This window comes from Brassica napus, chromosome A2 (assembly GCF_020379485.1).
Source record: "Brassica napus cultivar Da-Ae chromosome A2, Da-Ae, whole genome shotgun sequence".
NCBI classification, from domain to species: Eukaryota; Viridiplantae; Streptophyta; class Magnoliopsida; order Brassicales; family Brassicaceae; genus Brassica; species Brassica napus.
Window position 1 is genome coordinate 6476149 of NC_063435.1, and position 25034 is coordinate 6501182.

A 25034-nucleotide genomic window follows, 5' to 3' on the forward strand; every position below is an offset into this window, starting at 1 on the left:
TTTCATTAATTTCTTATATTTTCTAAACAAAAACATCATTAATTATTTACATAACCACAATTCAACCAATAGAAAAATATAAAATATATTATCATTGGTCAGACAACATTAATTATTAATAAATGTTACATAGAAAACTGAAAACGACATATAGTTTGAAACAAAAAAGTTTCTCTAAAACGACTTATATTGAAAAACGGAGAGAGTAGTATTATTACTGTTGAAGTTTGAATTTTAAATTTTAAATGGAGAAACGAAAATGGCTGGCTCCTAAATTCAAGCTTATAAAATTTGCATATAATATATTTGTGTCATGGCTGGCTTCATATTTTCTGTTCTTTTCTGAAGAAATTTTGCAATTTTTGCATATAATATATTTGTTCATTGATTCTCGTGAGTAATTAGTATTTAAATTTGGAGGATTGCTGTTATTATTCACTTGCTTATCGTTAGGTTCATCATTGTTTGTATTTACTTCTCTTAAGAATCGTATATTCGTACCCCTTGATGTATCTCAAAGAATAAACAATATAATGGCGACCGGAGTTAGGGTTTAGAGCTGATTTTAGTTCAAAGTTACGAATTTAGGGTATGTTTTTTTTCCTTTTCTGCATCGGTTGCAGGATGTAGGTGTAGGCATTTAGCCAGTTAGGGCATACTGTGTTTTGGTCCCAATTGCGACTCTAACAGTCAAATTCACTACTACGTGAGTACTGAGTCGTCAGCTACACATACAATCTCGCACTCGTATATACGCACTTTTCTATAACGACTACGTAATTTTACATGCGTGATCATATATAATATATATACTTTTTTTTTTTTTTTATAATATATATACTTATAATGCAGTGTGTGTTATCTGATGCGTTTGTTAGTTTAACCTAAACGTGATTACTTCAACAAGAAGAGTATTTTTGAGTGGTGCGAGATCTTAATTCGAGTCTGGTGCTATATTTACAAATAAAATATTTTAAATTTGTAGTCTTGGATATATCTAGAAGACTACATGCCAAAGACTTTAACCTAGAATTTTATTTTAAACATTTGGAGCGAATTGTGAGTCGGTTGTGTTCTCATAACTGGAGACGTGATATATATATTAAAGCCTCATAATTCCACGATGCACGGCTATACAAAAGATGGAACTACAAATTATCTATTTAGTCCTAAATTATTAGTAAGTTCTTTTACATCATTAATCCATATCCATCAATCCATCGTGTATTCATTATAAAACTTTCAGAGCATTAGTCTAAAACACATCACACATTTCTCATGTTTTAATGTGTAATATTAAATTACAAGAAAACTTGTTGGATCCCGAAAAAAGATTTGACCAAATATTCCTTAGAGTATGTGTTTTCAAATCTAGCTAACTCCACAAATAACACTGAAATGTGTTAAGTATTAAGACAAAATAAACTTTATATTGAAGAAAAACATGTTTATATAAGTTCTATATATAGTATTTATTAATTTATACTTTATAGTTTAGATAAACTATATATTAACTATGTTTTCTAAAATTTATACTTATTACTTATTAAATTTATACTTATTACTTATTAACTATGTTTTCTAAAACATGTTTACTTATTTTTTATTATTGTATTATCTTTTTAATTTTTAGAATATGAGTTTATTTTTAATTTTTAATTTATATATTTTATGCTGTATTTGCAAATATGTAAATATTGTTTCTCAAGAAAAAATGTATGCAAAATATGAAGCATGTATGATGATAATGATAAATGTGCATGAAGGAGTAGAATCTTAGGCACGGAGATGGCGTGTCTGATCTTTGAAAGCCGCCCACCATCTTTATTATATATATTTGATTCCCAAGTACTGATTTCTGCTCAACTTGCAGATACTTTGTTTCATGAACTAACTCTCTTTCTCACATTCGATTTCTGATTAATTGCTGCAAAAGTCAATTAGTATTATTTTTAAAAGGGCAATAAATTTCACCATATATTCTTTTAGTCTTTCGAGTTTTATTTGTTTGTGATTAGTAATTATCGACACCAACTCATGACTTCTTAATTGAGACTACAGGAAGAATATAATGAAGTTTCGTTATATCATTTGAACTGAAATAAATTTACCTCAATCGTCAAGAGCAACGGTGTTATAGAATTATTGATTTGGATTTAAGAAATAAATAGCGAAAGACAAAACGGTACGAATGTAGTAATTAAAATCATGTCATAGTCTCCACAAAAGGGTACATTTATGAAATTTAATAACGTCTTGGATCGGATTCATATCTCAAATTAATATCATGCAAGCATGATAAAACTTTAATTACATTTCTATGTTTGATATATAAAATTATTCATTAACGATACGAACCGTCGATCACTTATTCAAAATTTTGTTTGTCTACATTGTGTTCGTTTCAGTTGCTTAAAGTCGAAAACCTTAATTCTACATTGTACAAACCTTCATGCATGTACACCTTTAACAAGTGTGGAACTCATGACAACTACACATTTGAGATTAATTCGAAATTGATACATATATATTTCATGGGATATACTTATCTGCATGCGTGTTGCATTGAAAAGAAACATACATGATTTTCCTTAATTGATCTCAATTAATTTGGGCTAGAAACAAAACATAACTAAAGGAGAAGAGACCCGTTACTACAAAGACATTGTCAGGTAAAAAATATCTGACAGCCAACACATTAACTTCAAACCTAACGTCTACCTGGTTTTGTCTTGGCTCCAACTTCTTAAATTCTTGTTTATTTTCTAAAACAATTTATTGGATTATTGTCATTAATATATCGTATATACAGAAAACCTACATAGATATTAATGTAGAAAACATTTCTAAAGAAAATTGAAAAGGAAAGTTCAAGTGAAGGGTGGCTCCTCAAGAATCAATTTGATTTTGAAGAGACAAATTGAGGCACGACTAGTATGACATCAAGTATTTATTGCCTTAGATCTATCGCTTGTCTTTTATTTTCTTGAAACGAAATGGTTTTCTCCTTGTATCAGTTTAAAGATCAACTTACAGATGATGAATCTATATTGTGTTTCATTTTGCTTAACACAAAATTTATTCTTAAACCCATATTTTATTTTGGTTTTTTTTTTCAAAATAAATTGACTTGGTATGACATAAAACATGATTGGGATCCATTTGAACCGAACTAACTGTTGTCTAAGCCGATAGGTTTTTCAAAATTTTAAATTAAAAAATAGTGAAATTAAATCAAACTAAATCCGAGTGAGATAAAAAGAAACAACGCCTAAATTGAACTGAAAGTAATGAAATGGATAGGAACTTGTACATAAGAAATAGATAGGAACTAAAAGAATGATTTTTATAAGATTGGAGATATGTAAAATAAACATATACGAAAGTGTGAAAGGTAGAGCATACAAAAATTAATTCGGATTAAAAAGTCTTAAGATTTTGAAGTATACAATATACGAATTAGAAAATTCAGTACGAAAAAGGGTTTTAAGAAGATAATTTATAAGGGCATACGCAAATCACCAAAAGTATAAAAGAAAAAGAAGTTTCCAAAACTCAACTCGACTACATGATTTATAATATGATGGCTAAAACTAGCGAAGGCTTTGCTAATATGCCGATATGCTTGAAATTGCAAAAACTGTCTAAAATTTATAGGTTATTTTTGTTAATAATGCGACTGTACAACATACTTAACAGAAAATATGCGACTGTACAACATATCATTCAATTGATTGTCTCACGAAAGAAGGCGCTAAAATAAATGTGAATGCAGTTAATTTCAAATACCTTTTTCTTTCTTTCTTGTATATGTTTACTTGAAAACCGGGATTGGTCGGACCATTCGCAACCCATATACAGTAGTATAAACGTAGATTAAATACATATGAACGTGCATGTCCGTGTTTGTGTGTACAAAAAAACAATTATACCGAGCTTGTTACTATTGAAAACTTTACGCAAAAACATATCCATAAAAATCTTTTCAAGAGGAACTTATGAATATTTTACTGCATATATATTCAACCTTTATCTCTCTATTTTACAATAAAACGTTCCCTATATTTATATCTAAAACATAAATGACACACACCCAAAAAACCTAGATACTCCCCAAATTTCATCCAACGGCACAAACTGCATAATAAATAACCCCATCAAAATTTTATAATATATTGAAATTTGATAGCGATAGTTTAGTCCTCGATGAATGCTAGTCCCTCATATTTACTCCTTTTGGCATCCTCTCTCTCTCTCTCTCTCTCTCTCTCTCTCTCTCTCTCTCTCTCTCTCTCTCTCTCTCTCTCTCTCTCTCTCTCTCTCTCTCTCTCTCTCTCTCTCTCTCTCTCTCTCTCTCTCTCTCTCTTATTTTACTATTTTCTTGTATCCAACCGTAAGACAAAACAACGAACTAGGAAGAGAGAGAGTGAGTAAGAGATTTGTAGTCACAATGCAAGAGATAATATCGGATTTTCTTGAAGAGTGTGAATTCGTTGACACTTCACTAGCCGGTGATGATCTATTTGCTATCTTAGAGAGTCTTGAAGGCGCCGGAGAGATATCCTCCACGCCTGCATCTACACCTAGAGATGGAATCGCAAGTTCAAACGAGTTAGTAAAGGATCAAATCCATGAAACTTCATCTCCTAAGAGGAATAAGAGGAAAAGACTAGAAACCGACAAAGAAGAGGACGAAGAAGAAGACGGAGAAGGAGAAGGGGAAGGGGAGGAAGATAATAAGCAAGATGGGGAACAAAAGATGTCTCATGTAACCGTGGAACGTAACAGGAGAAAGCAAATGAATGAGCACTTGACGGTTCTACGCTCTCTTATGCCTTGTTTCTACGTCAAACGGGTACATGTTCAATGCATCTATACCTTTTCTTAGCCAGTACTTTGGTATATGAGTTGTTGTTGCGCCTGACTAATTAGTCTTCTAAAATATTTGTTCAATTAATCTTTTTGGTATACCTAACTAGCATATATCATTTCTTAGAAACATCAGTTACAACAAAAGCAGCATATCTATGTTTTTATGAATAATGACAATTGTTGAACACAAAAGAGGAATAATGACAATTATAAAGACATTTGGTCCCACTAATAATCTCTATTTCTTTTCTTTCATGTCACAATGTGATAGATAGAGTGTCCTTATTATTAACTTATATTGTTTTTTCTTTTGATCATGATAAAAGGGGGACCAAGCATCGATTATAGGAGGAGTTGTGGAATACATAAGCGAGCTACAACAAGTTCGTCAATCTTTAGAAGCCAAGAAACAACGTAAGACCTACGCGGAAGTCCTAAGCCCGAGACTAGTCTCGAGCCCTCGTCCTTCACCGCCTGTCCTAAGCCCGCGAAAACCGCCTCTTAGTCCTCGCATCAACCACCTTCAGATCCACCACCACCTCCTCCCTCCCATAAGCCCTCGAACCCCTCAGCCCACAAGCCCATACCGAGCCCATCCGCCGCAACTACCACTCATCCCACAGCCTCCTCTTCGTTCTTACAGCTCATTGGCAAGTTGTAGCACCTTAGGGGATCCACCTCCATACTCTCCAGCTTCATCTTCTTCCTCTCCTTCAGTTAGTAGTAACCATGAGAGTAGTATGATAAATGAACTCGTTGCTAACTCAAAGTCGGCTTTGGCTGACGTGGAAGTTAAGTTCTCAGGAGCTAATGTGCTGCTTAAAACGGTGTCGCATAAGATCCCTGGACAGGTTATGAAGATAATCGCTGCTCTTGAGGATTTGGCTCTCGAGATTCTTCAGGTTAATATTAACTCGGTCGACGAAACCATGCTTAATTCTTTCACCATCAAGGTACGTAAGAATAATCATCCTCATTAACTGTTGAATCTGTTTTAAATGAATGTCATATATGGGGAGGGAAGATATGGCAGAGTACTATAACATGTAGAAATATAAGAAATTAGTGTAGATACACAAGTCTTATTATCTACATTGTATATATACATAAGTGCACACAAAGGTATGTCAGATTGCTCACAAGCATACAAAACAAGCCTCTTGTTGTTTTATATTACTCAAAATTTTAATAATGCAGTTGACTTTTTATTTGAACCAAGGCGTGAATTTACACGTGTTCCAATATCTTATTTGCAAATTCATGCGTTTTCTATCTATGTGAAAATTGAAGAGTATTGTTTTTTTTTAAACAAAGTATTGTAAATCTTAAAATTCTATATAAATGACATTTATTCAAATAAGTCAAGCTGATGTGGTTTGCTGGTTTTGTTTATTGGTCAGACTAGATTCTACGTCCGATAGGCGAATGCATACATTCTTCAATAAATAATATAGTCTATTGTGATTTAAAGAAAATGTTATGATATATATTGAAAATGATTATATATATATATATATATATATATCTCCATTGTTGTTTTGACAGATTGGAATTGAGTGCCAACTAAGTGCAGAAGAATTGGCTCAACAAGTTCAGCAAACATTCTGCTAATAAAAGAAGGATTAAATAAGTCTTCCACATAAACCCTAACGAGAGATCAGTACTTACTCACTTTCTCTCCTCATTATCCTTTTAATTATTTTCAAACATTCCTACAAACATATGTCGTTGTTTTGAATAATATTGTTATTTAAGATTTTAAACACAGTAATCAGATATATAACAAATATAAATGAGGTTTTACAAGTTATCAGCTTCATATATAACAGCCTTCGTCACATGTTATTTTATTTAAGTTGTAACAGTACTCCTACCATGTAACTTAATCTTTTTTAATTACATCGAGAATTGTAGCTTGTAAGTTCATGAATGAACATGTGTCTGGCTTTCACGTGGATTTATTTTTTTTAACTTGAATGCAATAGTTAGTATCCTCGAGAAAACTTTTGTTTTACAAAAATACATATTTTATATTTCTAATTTATTTTTTGTCAACTAATAATGAAAAATTGTGAAGTTCAAAAATATTTTCTTAAAATATTATTGGCTTAAAGATACAAGAAATATAAAATTACAAAAAAACTATGCACTTATAACTAAATTTTAATATGTTTCATTAAAAAGTGCGAAAATTCTAAAACATAGATCTTTTAAGAACGTATATTTTATAATTGGTTTTTTGTTATAATTTATTTTTTAAATCAATGTAAAATTTATTCAAAGAAAATGACACTTACACCAAGGGCTCTTATTCAGAAAGTATTTTTTTTTCTGATAGTAAAAGAATTAAATAATGAAACCTATTTTGCTAGAACATCTTTAATGGTAAACTTCATTTAAATTTTTTTTTTTGAAGTTTTTCAAAAAATAAAGCAACATGTCCTCCAACGGGTTGCTTCATATTTTTCTTCAAAAAAATATATTCTAAGTATATTCTATCACCACTTTATAGTTTATTTATTAGTAACATCTTATACTTTTTCAAATTTACTAATTTTACTCATCTATTTTGTTTTAACATTAATTCGACCCAATTACTATTTATTATAAGTTAATAATTATTATATGATACAATTATTACACATTTAACATAAATAAACAAACAAAAAAATTTAGAATTTATAAAGAAACACTAAATACATATATCTCTTAAGTATTTAACAAAAGTATTTAAAAAACAAAATTGAGTTTATTTTATTCTAAATTCTTCTAAATCAAACATAAGATAATTAATTATTAATAACTTCATGTTTTTCGTTATTAACATTCAATTAGATAAAAGTAATCATATAAAAATTAATTGGATGTCATTAACCCTTCTAATTTGTTAAGTGCAATATAACAATAAATAAAAGTTAAGAATTAGTTTGTAAATAAAAAAAATTATTTTCAAAAAATGAAGAGCATAACAATATTTCTTCAAATTTGAAGAAATATTGTTCAATTATTCAAAATTCAAAGAAATGAATAAAAAAATGAAGTAACATTAGAATAAAAAATAAAGCAAAAGGTAGAAAATGAAGCATTATTAGAGATGCTCTTATACTGTATATATACTACTTATCTAACTATTTTATAGAATTTTGTTATGGATAATTTACATATGTGGATGGCCATTATAATATTTATCTTCTAGAATATTTTAGATATTCTAGATCTTTAGATTAAATTAAAATTTTCAATTGTATATCTATATAAGTATTATTACTCATGTAATAAACACACAAAAAATATCTTCCATTCACAACATTTATCATCACAATAGTTTATTTCGGTCGCAGTGTCGTTTCATTCTCCTATACTCTTGGTCGTTCAACATGGTTAGTAGTCTCACTGCTTATGATTCCAATAATCGAGCATTCATTTTTTTTTATTAATTTCCGTTAGAATACTATGCCGATCAATCTAAACATGCATAGATATATTTTTTGTAACAAACATGCATAGATATTCATTGCTTTGATAATATAATAATGAATCAGCTGTATTGTTTGACTTAGTTTCATTCATATAATTAGATGTTTGTTTTGGTAAAATATAACGATTAATATTTACTTTTATATCTGATGATTATAATAAACTTACTATAAAATATTTAGTCTCACAATATATCTATTTTGGTTATTCCAGTCATGTACAGGGGCGGACGGACGTTGTTGACTACGGGGGCACGTGCCCCCTACTACTTTAAAAAAAAAATTTGTATTATAATATATAGTTATGCATATATAAACTTGCAGGAGAAGTAAGAAATCTAGAACACACTTATTATATGTCACTAAATCTAATCTAGCCCATATAAAAAGAAAGATAAGTTTAGTTTTACAAAGCCCAATCTAAAACTAAAAAAAGTTAATAATGGAAGTTTTTAATTTTAACCTAGTAAACGACACTAACGTTTTCGACTTTTCGTCATTTTTACCGACTAGATTTTTCCTAATCACAAAAGTATAACGCAGGCAAACAAAAAGAGTATTCAACAGAGAAGCTAAAAGGTAAAACTCAATGAATATTTTGATTTATGTGACTTAAGTAATAGGAAATCGTGAGAACATAAAAATTATAGTATTGTGCTAATTTTTTTTTTTTCAGAGACAAAATTTCAATGAAAAAATATTTCAAGCCTAAAAGAAAATTTGTATCTACATCTGACAATTCTGAGGATGATTTTTATTCTCGTAGAATAAATTTGTAAGATACTTTTTGTTATGAAATTTTTTTTATTTAAAAGAGTTAAGTTATTAAAGTGCCCCCGATTGATAATAGTTCTGGATCCGCCACTGGTCATGTAGTGATGTGTTTATTTGGTTAATATAAACCAATCCAGCGATGTTAAACAGAATGAGATATTAGGAGAAACGCAATGTTTTTTCAACCGAATCAGTAAGTTTAAATGTTAAACTAGTATGGTTCAACTAAAATCGAAAGCTCGAATATGAAAAATGACTAAACTGGTGGAAGGAAAAGTTTTTACTTTTTAGTGTATGTGAGAGTTAGTTAAGTTTGGACCTTTTTTTATTTATATACTTTTTATTGAGTATATTGATATGTTGTTTGTCATCTTGTTGTTTTTACTTTTGCATTCCTCAATTTATTTGTTTTGATAGGTTTTTGATATGGTTATTTTATTATCAGTGGTAAGTTCACTATTACATTATATGTATCATATTTACTATGGTATTATTTATATCTTGGTTCCCTACCAATTTTGTTTTTCACGGCTGTTATTAAATATTTTTATGTTGTTGATTTAAAGTTTTCAGAGTAACTACATGATGTGATACTGTTCTTCTATATTTTATTTAGTTTTATTTTTGATGTGTATTTATTTGATTAAGATTGTTTTTTCTACTCTATTATTGTTTTATTGTTTGAAATAATCTAATTGTTTTTTCTACTCTATTATTGTTTTATTGTTTGAAATAATCTTTTTTCATGGTAAACTAAAATGTTGTGGTTTGGAATAGATTTTTGTATTAGTATAGCTTGAACTATTAATTTTACTATATTTATATGAAGAGAAAAAAATTAACTAAAACGTTTGTAGCTTAATTCTCAACATTAAATGTTATATAAAATTATATAACTGTTTGAAGATATATATCACGTTATATATCGTAATTTAGTTAAATTTATAACCATTTATGTGATTGGAAATTTTATCACAAATATACAATATATATATATATATATATATATCCCGACATAACTTAAGGTTTTTAGTCAACAAATTTAATATATTTCATAGTCTTTTGATTGTAATTTTCTATATTGTATAAATTAAACTTGAGTTATATATATGTTGTTTGGTCATCATATTTGTTGGTATGATGTGTCCACTACCAGTTATGAGTCTTTCTCTAAACTTTTCTGATTCTTTGTATTCATGATATGCAATGTATATCTAAAATAAATCAGACATTTTTTTGAATCAGAATGCTCAAAGTTTACTATCTTCTTTAGATTACACTTTGGTCAATATTGTTCTTGTATGTAAGCAATAACTCTGTTCTTGTTGCAAACAAGTTTGAAACTTTTTGTACTCGATGCCATCAAATTTGAGCAACTGACTCGTGAGAAGCTTTGCAGTCATGTCAGACTCATCCACCGTAACTTTCATTCCTCAGTTTTTAGAAACTTCGAAAGATTGCAGCTCTTAAACACAACTTATTTTTGAAACTAATCAACTTGAACACAATCTTTCATTCCTCTGTTTCTATAAAAACAAACCAAAAAAATTACAACTCTTATAAACTCAGTATGTCCGAGAGACTATCAACCTCTCTCGTGACAGTTTTCACTGCAGCAATATCCTTTGCCATCTCTCATCACACTCTCCGTCGCGTGCTCCATCTCGCTCTCTCCGTCGCTTACATGTTAGAGATGTGCACCACCGAGTTGTGGAAGGGAAGTAAATCTTACATGTTTGAAATGTGTGAGCTTAAAAATGCATGTTATCTTACCAATCTCTATCCACCTGACCCGACCATAGCATTCACCATCTGTCTCTACAAAACTGGAGCAAAAAACTTGATGACTGAGCATGCAAACAGAGTTCAATGTTTATGCTTACTATTGCGCCATCACAGCTTGTAGCTAAAACCGAATGAAACAAAACACAAATAAAGTACCCGAGAATCAGCTTTCTTTATATGAGAAAAACGTTGCCTTCAATACGCAATACTCACAGAAGCTAGAGTATATCTTTGAGACCTTGCGGTCTACCTGATCTATATCCTCACAGAGTATATGCATAGCTGTCAAAGAAAAATCAAATATTTGATGATGAAAATGAGTTTAGATATTAAGCAACCATTGAGTGGAATTATCAGTTGACTGTAGAATGTTTATTACAGGAGATGAAGGTTAGAGTACAGTCTTCAATGCTGCATAGAAAATCAATAAATTATTAGTTAGCTTTATCCTCCATTCTTCTTCAGAGTCAATCTCTGTTTACTCAGTTATCATTCTGCACATTGTCTGGGAGAGCTCCTCTATTTGACATATCTCCTTTGCAAGCTTCGAGGTTTGCACTAATATTTCCAGCGATCTTCATGTCTATAAACTGACCTACAAAAGGTTTCTCAGCTGGACAAGCAACGAAACCAGCAAATCTGTTTTGCTGTGACCGAACCAATATCAATATATATAATTATAAAAAGTTAAATCTGGAGCAGAAGTAATGGCAGATTATAAATCCATTTGAGATAAGGAAATATTGGTAGTGTAATCTTTTGGTCTGTGCATATCCGCATCTCTTGTATCCGAGTAATTTAAAAACAATATATACAGCAAATATGTCAGAAACTTTCACTCGCATATGTTGAACTTATTTACTTATTTAGAAAATTATGAACTTTTCTTTTTAGATTTATTTTATTTTTGAATGATTTTAATTTATTAATAAACTAGTTTTGGCCCCATGCTACGCATGGGAATATTGTTTTGTTACAGAAATACCAAATTTCAGTTTTATATAAATTGTATAATATAACTTGATTTATCTGAAGGAGATGAATATACATAAACAAACCATTAACACACATCTATTATTTGATTAACCACAAACATACTGAGTTATTGCGATTGTGTAAGCCATATAAACTAAAAAGCCAGAACTTTTTATCATCACCATTCAAAATAAGCATATTCAAGCAAATTGAGAACTTTTTAATCAATTTTGAAAAGTTGATGGACTTGTTTTGTTAACGTTTATTTATTTCACCATGCCAGATGTAGCTTTTGCCTATTTCTGTAAAAACGAAAAAAGAAATTTATGATTGAAGTTTAGAAAAAGAGAAATTTGGTAAAAAATATAGCACCTCTTAATAGCAAGAGAGAAGAGAGAGAAGAAAAGTAGATCTCCTTGTGGTTCCGGTGAGCGGCCGGCGCGTCTGCGCGCGTGCCGTCGCCGGAACCGCGGTTTCTGTCGTATAAAAGCTTTGTTAAGGCATCTCCTTCGTATCCCCCCCATTTTCGCCTTGTCCGACCTCTGGCTCCGGCCTAATCCATGGTGCATGGTGGTCGTTTGTGTGGAGTTAGGACGCGGTAGTGGGAAGGTTCTCGATGGAGGAGAGGCGGCTCGTTTAGATCAAGGTTAGATTCCGGGAGGTGGAGGCTCTTTTTGCTCCGCCGCCGTCGGTTCTGTTTTCGGGAGGGGGAGGCTTACCTAGCTCCGTCGTCGCCGTCTTGTCTCCGGAGGGTGGAGGCTACAGTAGCTCCATGCTGCCGGTTTGGTACCCGTAGAAAATTTGGGTGTTAGCGGTGAAAGTTCGGTTAGGGTTTTGTTCTTGTCGGCTCGGGTGGAATCGAGATAGTGCGGATGAGATCTTAGGAGAAGATGAAGCTCTCCGTCTATGAGACCGCCGACAAGAGAAGTTAGCTGTGGGTGTGGTGTGAGAAGAGTGGGTGGTCCGGATGAGAGCGCGGTTTGTCCGATGACGCTTTCGGTGGAGGACCACCGGGAAGGAAGGTGTTTTGTTGCGGGGTATGAGATCCGGCGAAACGAAGCACGGTTAGATAGCTCCGACGGCGTCCCGAGGCGGAGACGGTCAGGTAGAGACGGTGTGCGACGCGTGTCGATCCGATGGCACAGATGCTTCCACGTGTTCAGCAGCCAGTCTCCTTGACGCGTTTGATCCAGCCGACGTCGGTTTGGGCTTGATTGGTTTGGGCCGCGGTCCGTTTATAGCGGTTAGACTGTAGCTGGTTTGGCTTTTGGGCTTCGTGCCTTTTGTTTAAGTGTTTGGGCTTCGGATTTTGTAATTTGGGCTTGGCCCGGTATCATTAATCTATATAAAAATCTTGACGGAAAAAAAAAAAAAAGAAAAAGAGAAATTTATGATTGAACATAAAGAGTTTCGGCATTTTTAAAGTTACCAACCTGACATTCATCAACAAACTTTGGAGTACGCACAACCACCTGTCCACTACAGATTTATGTTTTCTTGTAAAACTATTGTTGCCACCGTTTCTCCATGTCAATATGGATCAAGTATTGTAGAGTCAATAGTGTGAATACGCTCTTTAGATAGAATTAGGGGCTGTTACAAAGAATTTAGGAATCAAAGTTTCTGAAAGCGAGTAGAGTTGAATTAAGTTACTGGTATTGTGAGTTAAATCTTAACTAAAAAGAAATATTAACCGTTCCAAAATCGTGAGAATGAGATCATGGGTGTAGGTATGAGAAATATTAGGGATTTTTAATTTATAAAAAAAATAAAAGCAGTTAAAAGATAAATAAGCAAAACTCACGAAACTGATTGTTGCCATTTAAATTCTTTTGTTTTTGTTTTTTTTCTTAAATTTGTAAACCAAATTCCATGTGTCAGAATTTTATTTGATAGGTGACTTGTGATTTAGTATATAAACTAGTATGTCTCCCGTGCTACGCACCGGGCATTATTATTTACTAATTTTAAAATTATATAATATATAGAATTTACAATAAATATGTTATTGATGTAAAAAATGTTATTTTGAAAGTTAATAATTTGTTCAGACTATTGATGTCATTACTTCTTGTAGTTTTTCTGTTCATCTCTTATGTTTTTTTGTCTTTCTTCATTTTCAGTGATATATTTACTAAGAAGTTTTTATTTTTGCTATAAAAAATTGCTAACATTACATAATGAGATAAAAACGCAAACGGGTATATTGATTCAAAAGTATACCAAACTAATGTAGCCACGTTTTATAAGATTATGAATATGGAAGACGAACTTGAGGCTAAGGTCTTGATCTGAATAGCAGATATAGGCCCTTCTTTTGTTTCTTCTCCACCTAAGTTTTTAAGTCACATATTTTACACCAGATTACTTTTTTTTTTAATAAGAACCACATTAAATTTTTCTTCTGGTGCTTCTCAAATTTATCAGGGGCCTTGTTACTCCTAACTAAGTGTGCATTAAGATGAGCTTTGTACTTTCATTATTTGAATTGTCACCACCAAAAAAAAAACATATTTCAGTAAATTGTGAATTAATTTATTCCACTTTTCAAATGTTATTAACCTGATTGGTTAGGTTTACCTTTTGTATCACGATACTGCATCAAAATACGTAGATTTGCCAATATCTAGAACAACAAAAGAAATGAAATAGAAACTATAAGTAGGTGTTTGATAAAAAAAATAAAACTATAAGTAGGTGAGAGCATAGAAGAAAAAAGGTTCATGAACAAATTAACATTACACAAATTACCAGTTTAGCAAAAAAAAAACATTACACAAATTATGATATGAGTGACGAAGTCTTACTAACCTGGGTTTCAACTTTCATCGTCAACTTTTCTGCAACCTTCGCCAAAGAAATTCTGGGTTTTTTGTATTCTTTGAAAAGAACTTATCTCGAAAACTATTGCTGTTCAACTGCTTAGCTTAGCCAGAGATTATATCCATTCAGAATTGTACTCTCGTCGGAAACCAATCCATCTATCTAGTTAAAATTGCAATTTCTTCAGACTTAGAGAGAGAGTAAGTGGAATCATGAGAATTTAGGAAACTGCAATGAATGTACGTAAAGATAAATTTGAATTTATACCATAGTGAGTAAAATCTCAGAAAGATTAACAGTTCCAAAGATCGTGATGGTGTAATGTGAGAAATAAAAGGGATTTTATTTGATGTAGATTTTTATTCTATATTAAAAACAAATAGAAACAGTTTAAGAAACAAAACAGCTTTATTTTTTTATTTTTTTGCATTTAATATTTTCTTTAAACGGAATTGTTTTTTATTGCTTTTAGAAAATTTTCCATGTGGCAATTATTTTTTTTGTTCTTTTAAAGTTATTACACATGGCAATTTCTGATTCATCGTGCGACTTGCGCTTTAGTATATAAGGGATTGTGATTTAGTATATAAACTAGTATGTCTCCCGTGCTACGCACCGGGCATTATTATTTACTAATTTTAAAATTATATAATATATATAATTTACAATAAATATGTTATTGATGTAAAAAATGTTATTTTGAAAGTTAATAATTTGTTCAGACTATTGATGTCATTACTTCTTGTAGTCTTTCTGTTCATCTCTTATGTTTTTTTGTCTTTCTTCATTTTCAGTGATATATTTACTAAGAAGTTTTTATTTTTGCTATAAAAAATTGCTAACATTACATAATGAGATAAAAACGCAAACGGGTATATTGATTCAAAAGTATACCAAACTAATGGAGCCACGTTTTATAAGATTATGAATATGGAAGACGAACTTGAGGCTAAGGTCTTGATCTGAATAGCAGATATAGGCCCTTCTTTTGTTTCTTCTCCACCTAAGTTTTTAAGTCACATATTTTACACCAGATTACTTTTTTTTTTTAATAAGAACCACATTAAATTTTTCTTCTGGTGCTTCTCAAATTTATCAGGGGTCTTGTTACTCCTAACTAAGTGTGCATTAAGATGAGCTTTGTACTTTCATTATTTGAATTGTCACCACCAAAAAAAAAACATATTTCAGTAAATTGTGAATTAATTTATTCCACTTTTCAAATGTTATTAACCTGATTGGTTAGGTTTACCTTTTGTATCACGATACTGCATCAAAATACGTAGATTTCCCAATATCTAGAACAACAAAAGAAATGAAATAGAAACTATAAGTAGGTGTTTGATAAAAAAAAAATAAAACTATAAGTAGGTGAGAGCATAGAAGAAAAAAGGTTCATGAACAAATTAACATTACACAAATTACCAGTTTAGCAAAAAAAAAACATTACACAAATTATGATATGAGTGACGAAGTCTTACTAACCTGGGTTTCAACTTTCATCGTCAACTTTTCTGCAACCTTCGCCAAAGAAATTCTGGGTTTTTTGTATTCTTTGAAAAGAACTTATCTCGAAAACTATTGCTGTTCAACTGCTTAGCTTAGCCAGAGATTATATCCATTCAGAATTGTACTCTCGTCGGAAACCAATCCATCTATCTAGTTAAAATTGCAATTTCTTCAGACTTAGAGAGAGAGTAAGTGGAATCATGAGAATTTAGGAAACTGCAATGAATGTACGTAAAGATAAATTTGAATTTATACCATAGTGAGTAAAATCTCAGAAAGATTAACAGTTCCAAAGATCGTGATGGTGTAATGTGAGAAATAAAAGGGATTTTATTTGATGTAGATTTTTATTCTATATTAAAAACAAATAGAAACAGTTTAAGAAACAAAACAGCTTTATTTTTTTATTTTTTTGCATTTAATATTTTCTTTAAACGGAATTGTTTTTTATTGCTTTTAGAAAATTTTCCATGTGGCAATTATTTTTTTTGTTCTTTTAAAGTTATTACACATGGCAATTTCTGATTCATCGTGCGACTTGCGCTTTAGTATATAAGGGATGATTTAAAATTTTACTCAATTATTATTATTATTATTATTATTATTATTATTATTATTATTATTATGAGTTTTTATTTATTTTTGCATTTATTTCTTATTTTTGAATTAAATTTTGAAATTTTTATTATCTTAACTGTATTTCTTATTTATTAATTACTATTCAAAAATATAAAAAGTAATAGACAAATCATATCTTTTTACACATGGATAAACAGTAACATGCACATTTTTACATGCTAAAGAAGTAAATTAATTTCAAGATTTTGTGTGTTAATATAAATGGTTTGATTGTTTGAAGTATGAGTTTTTTAACACCGAAATTTAAAGTGCCACCTTTTTATACCTTCGTGGTTCAAAATGCAATTTTCCTTTACTATTTATTTATATTCCCCGTACCTTTATTATCCGAAATGGGTTCTACTACTTATGAAGCATATTTTAACTGGGATTAAGACTAGTATATGTGAAACGACATCATGTGCCCTTGGGTGTCCTTTTTAAATTATGAAACATCATTCATATTCAAAAATACAACATATGAATACACAGCTTGCGAAAGCACATCTTTCGAAAGACCACAACACGCCTGTATATAACAAAATTTAGCGATTTTCAAATCAGCATGCCAACTATTAAACAACGAAAGCCAAGGAAAAAGTTAGTAGTAGTTGATGGAGTGTTCTTTTTAGCGAAGGTCAATTCATCAGCATGTCAACTATTATTTTTTTATCAACGAGCAACACACACACACACACACTATGAGACTGTATTGTTTCATATTGTTATTCTTTTAAAACATTTTGTTTCATATTGTTGTGTTATGAACTTGTGTAATACTCCCTTTGTTCCTGAAAGGTAAATATTCTTTTTTAAAAAATCAAAAATATAAGTTTTATGTTTTAGGTATGTTTTATTAGCTAATAATGATAAATTATACTTCGAAAAATAATTGTACTTCTTAAATTCTTATTGGTTTAAAATAAATAAAAATTGTTAAACACAAAAGATAATAAATTTATAATCAAAAATTAATATATCTTTTTAATATGTGTAAAAATATATAAACTTATACACCCTCCGAATTTTTTAAATGACATTTTAGTATTTTTATTTTATTCCACTATAGTTGACGTTTCCAAAATTCTAGGCAAAAAAGGACCAAAGTTGACTTATTTTAACCCTATTTGTCGTAATAATGGCCGGAGAAAATCAAGTATATATAAAAAGTTAAAATAGGTATTGTGTAAATAGCCTAAATTTGTGTGAAATATTCTAAAGAGTCATTTAAAAGAGACCAAAGAGAATATAATTTAGCAACAGAGGGAGTATCAAGTACTCCCTATGTTTTATAATAAGTATGTTGTAGATAATTTTTTCGTTATAAAATAAATATCGTTTTTGATTTTTAATGCAAAATTATTAATTTATTTTTATTAGTTGAAATATGTTTAGGTGTAAAAGTAATGATGTTTTTATATAGAAAATATATAAAATTAATTGTTTTCTTAACTTGTGTGCACAAATCTGAAACGACTCTTAAAATGAAACGGAAGGGTATCTTTTAATTAATAAATGCTCTCACGTTCAAGAAAAGTAATAAATGGAACATAAAAATCATCTTAGTCTCCTCGATAACTCTTCGTAATTAGGAACACGCCACGACTATGATGAGGAGATTCAATCCATTTAAAGTAGTTAGTAGCTAAACAAAGTATAAATTTTAGTTAATTTATAATACTCTCTGTTTAACATTATAATTAATTTAAGTTAAAATTAAGAAAAATACTCTCTCTGTTCTGAAATGTAAGATGTTTTGGATAGTGCACACTTATTAAAAAATTACTTTTTACCTAAAAAGTATCATTAAAATTATAAACTAAAAACTACTCAACCAATTACAAAATAAACTATTAAATTTGATTGATTATACAATTTTTGATAAACTTAAAGTTATCTAGAAAGATGAGAACATCTTATATATTGAAACATAAAAGTTATTCTAAACATTTTACATTTCAGAACCGATGGAATATTTTTTTTATGGTTAGCATTTTTTTTTGTCAGTTATGGTTAGCATTTAATTGAAGAGAAAAGGGACCCATGATAAATAACGTTTCCATATTTGATTTTAAAATTTTGTTTAAATATTTTTTTATCCCTTTACCTTTTGCATTAAGCTTCGAAAACTACTTATATTGTAAGAAATATTCAATACTGCTTATATATTCAAACATATGAAGTATTATACCTGACGCATATCATTGATAAAAAAAATAAATTTAAAATTTAGAATCCCTAATTGCTGATAACGAATGTCAGAATGTGTTTTCTTAAGTTATCAAAGTGTATATATATACTTTTCATTAGTTTTCCTGTTATACTTGTCAAGAATTTTTAAAATACTCTTTAAGTCTGTTCAGCATATGTTATATTACTCAACTGTAACTAAAATTTTAATGAGAAAATTGTTTTTTTAGGCCACAAAAATGATAACTATGTCCTATTAGGCTAATCTCATATACTTTATGTTCTATTAGTCTAAATATTTTCAAAATGGCAACACTACCTTTAATTTCAATTAAAAATTCGAAATTACAATTAATAAAACATGGGTTAAAAAATATTAAAAATCCCCAAAAAAAACTAAAGTTCAAAGTTTTTTTTACTCAAAGGGATCGATCGATCCCGTAAGCAACCGTTTGATTAGAACTGTCTGATCCTGATAAATATATCCAGAACAACGAAAATATGCAGAGTATATACTGATCGACCTAGGCCAGGTCAGTCGATTGCATAAGCTCGATCCTACTTTGATCTATCGGTCGCGTCTTCGGAATCGATCGATCCCGTGCCCATGTAAGTCTTCCAAATCGATTTCTTGGTTTTCGTCGGTTAAATCTTGTTTGATTCCCACTTGATTTGAACCGAACAAACACGAGCTGAACTCTTAAAACTCGATTTCTAATCAATCAAATCCATTTTTCTCTTCTCCTTGAAGAACAAAGGGAAAAAAATATGGTGTGAGAAAAAGTTTCCAAATCAATGTTTTGATTTTTTTTTTAATTTAAAAACTGATTTTCTAATTCACGATTTTTTTTTAAAAAAATCTATTTAATAAATACAAGAAAATTGAATATTTCCAAATATTCTCTTCCCATATTTTTGGAATTGATTATCCTTATATGTAGAATTTGTATTCTACTATATATAGAACACAGTAAACATGTTTGAAATTGATTTCTACTAGTTTTAGATTTATAGTAATGTGTGAAATTCCAATTTCTACAGGTTTTAGATTTATAGTAATGTGTAGATTCCGGATTCTACAGATTTTAGAACGATATGTTAAGAGCATAAAGTGTTTTCCAAATATTTTTTATACTACTATTATTTGCGTAAATTGCGTTTTCTAAACATATTAGATTCAATGGAAAAAGTGGATTACATTTACTACTGTGTAGAATGTCAATTCTACTTTTTCTAGAACAAAATATGGAATTATGATTTAAAAATTTTTAGAACCGAAAAAATACCAATAAGTTGATATAGTTATTTTGTCAATAGTTACTATTTTTTGAATTTTTTGTTTGTTTGTAAAACTATTTATTTGATTTATTTTGGAAAATACTAAAGGGTATTAGAAGAAAAAATGGTACATAAAAAAATTAACCTAATATGCATTTTTTGGCAAAAAAAAAAACAATTTTCCCAATTTTGATAGTTGTCTACTTTTGCTTTGTGGTCAACTTTTTGGGGGTTTTATTAGATTCTAATTTTTAGGAAGACTTATATTCTTGTATATGCTTTTTAAATCAAAATCTATCTGTTGGATCTGGAAATTTTCAATGTTTCTGAATTCATGGTATAGGACAAGTTTTCTTCCATATTAATTTCAAACTCTTCCATTATTCAACCTATGATTTGAAAAACACCTTAAATGTTTGTAAACTTTATAAGAGATTTTTCGTCTGATTTCAAGAGTTTATGGTGATTTCTGTAAAATATTTCAAATTTGGTTTTACTGTGTTCTTTGGAAAACTTTATTTTTGATTTTATTTATATATCTTCATAACAACTTTAAATTCATCACAGTTCATCTAAAATGTCATCAAACTTGAATCATTCCAAATTTAAGATTGAGTAACCCATATAGTTTATGTACTCCCTCCGGATTTGAATATATGATGTTTTAGTTTTTTTCCTTGTATACAAATGTATGATGTTCTATTTTTCATTAATGCATTTGTTTTTAAAATAAAATATAAATCAAAATGTAAAAAATATAAGTGGTTGAATTTTATTGGGATTCAAATAAATCTTTAAACTAACTAAAAGTAAAACAAAAAAATATTTGATAAAAGTAAGTATTTAATTTCTCTTAATATGTGTGCACAACTTTAAACATCATATATTCAAATCCGGAGGGAGTATTATTTAACCTGATTGCAATTTGTTTATATTAAGTGTTCAAAAAAATTGTTTATATAATATTATTATTAACCACACCGATCATTAATAGTTGATTACTAATTAGAACATTAAAATAAAAAACGACAAAATAAACATACAATTTTCGTTATGCTAAATAAAACTGCAACTATTACACCATTTTTTGTTGTGAGGCAGAAAATATAAATGGCACTAAAAACTAAGAAGGGTAAATAGAGGGACGTGGACGATGAAGTTTGTTATTTTTATGAGAGGAAGAGTGGTGAAGTTGGAGTCGTTTTTCAGCAAAGCTATCACTGTTTCTCATAATCCAGTATCTTTCAATCTCTTCTGGCTGTCTTCCTGGCACTCGTCCTGCTATTAAATCCCACCTAACATAAAAAAAATTACACAAATTACACCCTTTTCTATTTAGTTTGTAGGCATTAAAATTTTATTTTGTCAATTGTAGAGCAAGCAATCATTTATTCATAAATACTTATCGATAAAGAAAGCAAATTAGGTTTCTTGCTTCATATATCAATGTATGTGTACGTATATAATTTAATGAACGTGAAAGCTTTACTTAAATGTTTTTTAAGAAAATTAGTGGACACCATGTGCTTCCACTACAACATTGTACACTGTACAACTACAAACGTAAGTGCATGCCTAAATTAGCGTATGTTTGCTTAGAAATACACAAGCATATTAAATTTATTTACCTATCAATGTATACAGGATCATTTTTCTTTCGGTCGAGATAATTGACAGAAAAACAATTAAGAAGATGATGAAGAAAGAAATTGTTACCTATCACCGACAAGTCTATACATTCGAAGGATAATATCTTCTTCTTGTTCTGTCATATTGATAAACTTCCATTCGATACTGCTCACTTCTGCACATATATTTTCAACCAATTAAACTCAGACAAATATTAAATAGGATGATATCTTCTTGTTCTGTCATATTTATAAACTTCTATTCGATACTGCTCACTTCTGCACATATATTTTCAACCATTTAACTCAAACAGATATTAAATTAGGACTTATTCTTAGGACCACCCCCTAAGGTGAACCTCTAGGTTCACCAACTAATAGGATTGTTTTATTTTATATTCGATATCTTTTAAAAAAGGAAACAAAATATTATCAAATTATATTATGTTTTTAAAATTAAAATGTAAAAAGAAAATAGTAATAATTACAAAAAAAAAAAATTTACGTCGTCAGCATAACATTAAACCCTAAACCCTAAATTTTAATCCCTAAACCCTTAATCTTAAACCCTAAACCCTTGGATAAACCCTAAACTCTAGGATAAATCCTAAGCTCTAGGATAAATCCTAAACTCTAAATCAAAATCACTATACACTAAAACATTCAAGCATTTAGGGTTTAGGGTTTTAGTGTTTTTTACTTAGAGTTTAGGATTTATCCAAGGGTTTAGGGTTTACCCAAGGGTTTAGGGTTTATCCAAGGGTTTAGGGTTTATCCAAGGGTTTAGGGTTTAGGATTTAGGGTTTAGGGATTAGGATTTAGGGTTTAGTGTTTTGTTGAGAACATTAAAAATATATTTTTTTTTAATTTTTTTTTTCTGTAACTATTATCTTTTTTTATTTTAAAAACATAATATAATTTGAGAATATTTTGTTTCCTTTTTTAAAAGATATCGAATTTGAAATAATGAAATCCTATTGGTTGGTAAACCTAGAGGTTCATCCTAGGGGGTGAACCCAAGAATGACTCTTAAATTAGTATAAATGATTTTTGGGTTAAATTTTAATACTAATCTTGATACTTTTAGTTACTTAGGACTTCCCTCGTTTAACTAATTTAGAAGTGAACATTTGCTTCGTTTTCCACTCTACAGTCAATCACTAGGCCAAATCAGATTCTATGAACTAAATTCAAAATCGAAGCCAGAAAATGCTTTCAAGATGTGCAAAAGCATCTATATTTATTGCTTCTATCCATGAAAAATTACGTAAACAAGTAAATTCGAGGTAAGAACTAAATATAAGGGAATAGTGAGGGACCTTCAGAGTCTTCGAGAGTGACTTTGTGTTGTTTAGGACGGCGACGACGGTTGGTGTTATCCATGAGCTAGTCAGAATAAGGTAAATGAAATTTGAGGTCTTGTTGGAGAATGCAAAAAAAATGTGAGAGATGAGAGTTTATAGAGAAAAAAGAGGAGAGAGATGGAGAGGATGAAATGTCCAACGAACAGCCTTTACAAACTAAAAGTAAGATGTGTTGTGTGGTCTTTGTTGACATCTTAGCCTTGGTGTAGACTTGTCGTTGACACTCTCATGTACACATGGAGATGAAGTTTTTTATTGGGATTTGTAAGTATTTGAAGGCTGATTTTGTTCTCATTCGTCAAATAGTAACAAAATTACTATTTCCTCTACAAATTTTCTACACCTTTAATTTTCAAATAGTGGAGCAAATTCCACGATTTTCTATGTTTTTTCCACTGTTAATTTTGGGATAAACAATAGTATATTTTTTTTTTTGAAAAAACAATAGTATATTTTTCCAGAATACTATTTTATAGTACTAGAAATGATCAAAACAAAAACTTCGTATTACATATTCCCAGAAACAAATTAATGTCAAGCTTTTCAAATTTAGATATATATATATACACTCCAAAATCATAGTTCGAAACATGAAAATTCTAAACCTAAACGTTAATCGGTTTACCGTTTACAAATCTATATTATTAAAATTAAAATACCTTTTGATACTGTTTGAAAACTTAGATAGTAGATTAAATGAAAGTTGCTTGGAAACAAGGATAACAGATTAAATATTTTTTTTCTTTACATATTTAGTCACCATATTTCTTTTTCATTTACAGATTTTGTTGTTTGAAAACTTGGATAGTAGATTAAATGTGAATTGTTTGGAAATGAAGATAGCAGATTAAATATTTTTTTATTTACACATTTAGCCATTGCATTTCTTTTTTATTTACAAATTTGCCACTTCACTTAAAATCAAAAATTTAAATTAATTAATTACGATAAATTGTTATTTCTTTTTACTGAAAGTAAAAACACAAACTGTAATATATAATATATATTAATTTGCTACAATACAATTTACAAGAAAACCAAATATCATAAAATTAATAATAATTCATAAAAACCTACTATAAAAAATTAAATCATTTTCAATAAATAAACAAAAAAATCAATAGGTTAATATATGAATATTACAATTACATCAAATTGCATCAAGTTATAAAATTATAAATATAATATTATGTACAGATAAAATTTTTTTATCAAACATCTATATTATAATATAATATATTTTACTCTAAATATATTTTACAAAACATAAAAATATAAATGTACATTTTATAAAATCAATGGTTTATAAATTTACATTGAACGCAAGTTAAATCCAACACCCGTGCGGAGGCGCATGTCAAGATCTAGTAAATCATTAAAAATATAACACCAATAGTAAATTGGAATGAAACTGAATTATTATCTGATTACACCTACATGACCCGACCAGAATGAATCAAGAAAAACACTAAATTAGAAAGCATAAAATTCCTGACCTATTAACCCCAAAATCACAGAACCCAAGATTTTGACACTTTAGTGGTAGTAGCTCTTGATTTTCGATGTGCAAGGCGAAGGAGAAGTCGATGAAAAAGCAGGCGACTCACCACAACGTGCATCCAAAAGACGAAAGTGATTATAAAGAAGAAGGTGTTCCACACTAACAGCAAACTTATATCCAAAGCAGTGATAGGATTTTGACAACGCTCCTTACTCCCGGCATATGACATTATTCTAGAATT

The 25034-nt window shown here is 29.7% G+C and overlaps 2 protein-coding genes across 3 annotated transcripts; one reads left to right on the plus strand and one right to left on the minus strand.

Moving 5' to 3' along the window:
• Window positions 1-3153: 3153 nt before the first annotated feature.
• Window positions 3154-6678, plus strand: LOC106419431 (transcription factor SPEECHLESS). Of its 2 annotated transcripts, XM_013860218.3 has the most exons (3): window positions 3154-4855; window positions 5199-5825; window positions 6418-6678. In XM_013860218.3, the coding sequence occupies exons 1-3, from the start codon at window positions 4211-4213 to the stop codon at window positions 6481-6483; spliced, it is 1338 nt and encodes a 445-aa protein (XP_013715672.2). In that variant the 5' UTR covers window positions 3154-4210; the 3' UTR covers window positions 6484-6678. The 2 variants fall into 2 exon arrangements, with proteins under 2 accessions (XP_013715672.2, XP_048616449.1); XM_048760492.1 differs by having other exon boundaries at window positions 4289-4855; window positions 5199-6477.
• Window positions 6679-21167: 14489 nt separating this feature from the next.
• On the minus strand, window positions 21168-23559 carry LOC106419411 (transcription factor TRY-like). The gene is made up of 3 exons (XM_013860195.3): window positions 23248-23559; window positions 22017-22104; window positions 21168-21595 (listed from the first exon to the last, which is right to left on the minus strand). The coding sequence occupies exons 1-3, from the start codon at window positions 23309-23311 to the stop codon at window positions 21424-21426; spliced, it is 324 nt and encodes a 107-aa protein (XP_013715649.1). The 5' UTR covers window positions 23312-23559; the 3' UTR covers window positions 21168-21423.
• Window positions 23560-25034: the final 1475 nt, after the last annotated feature.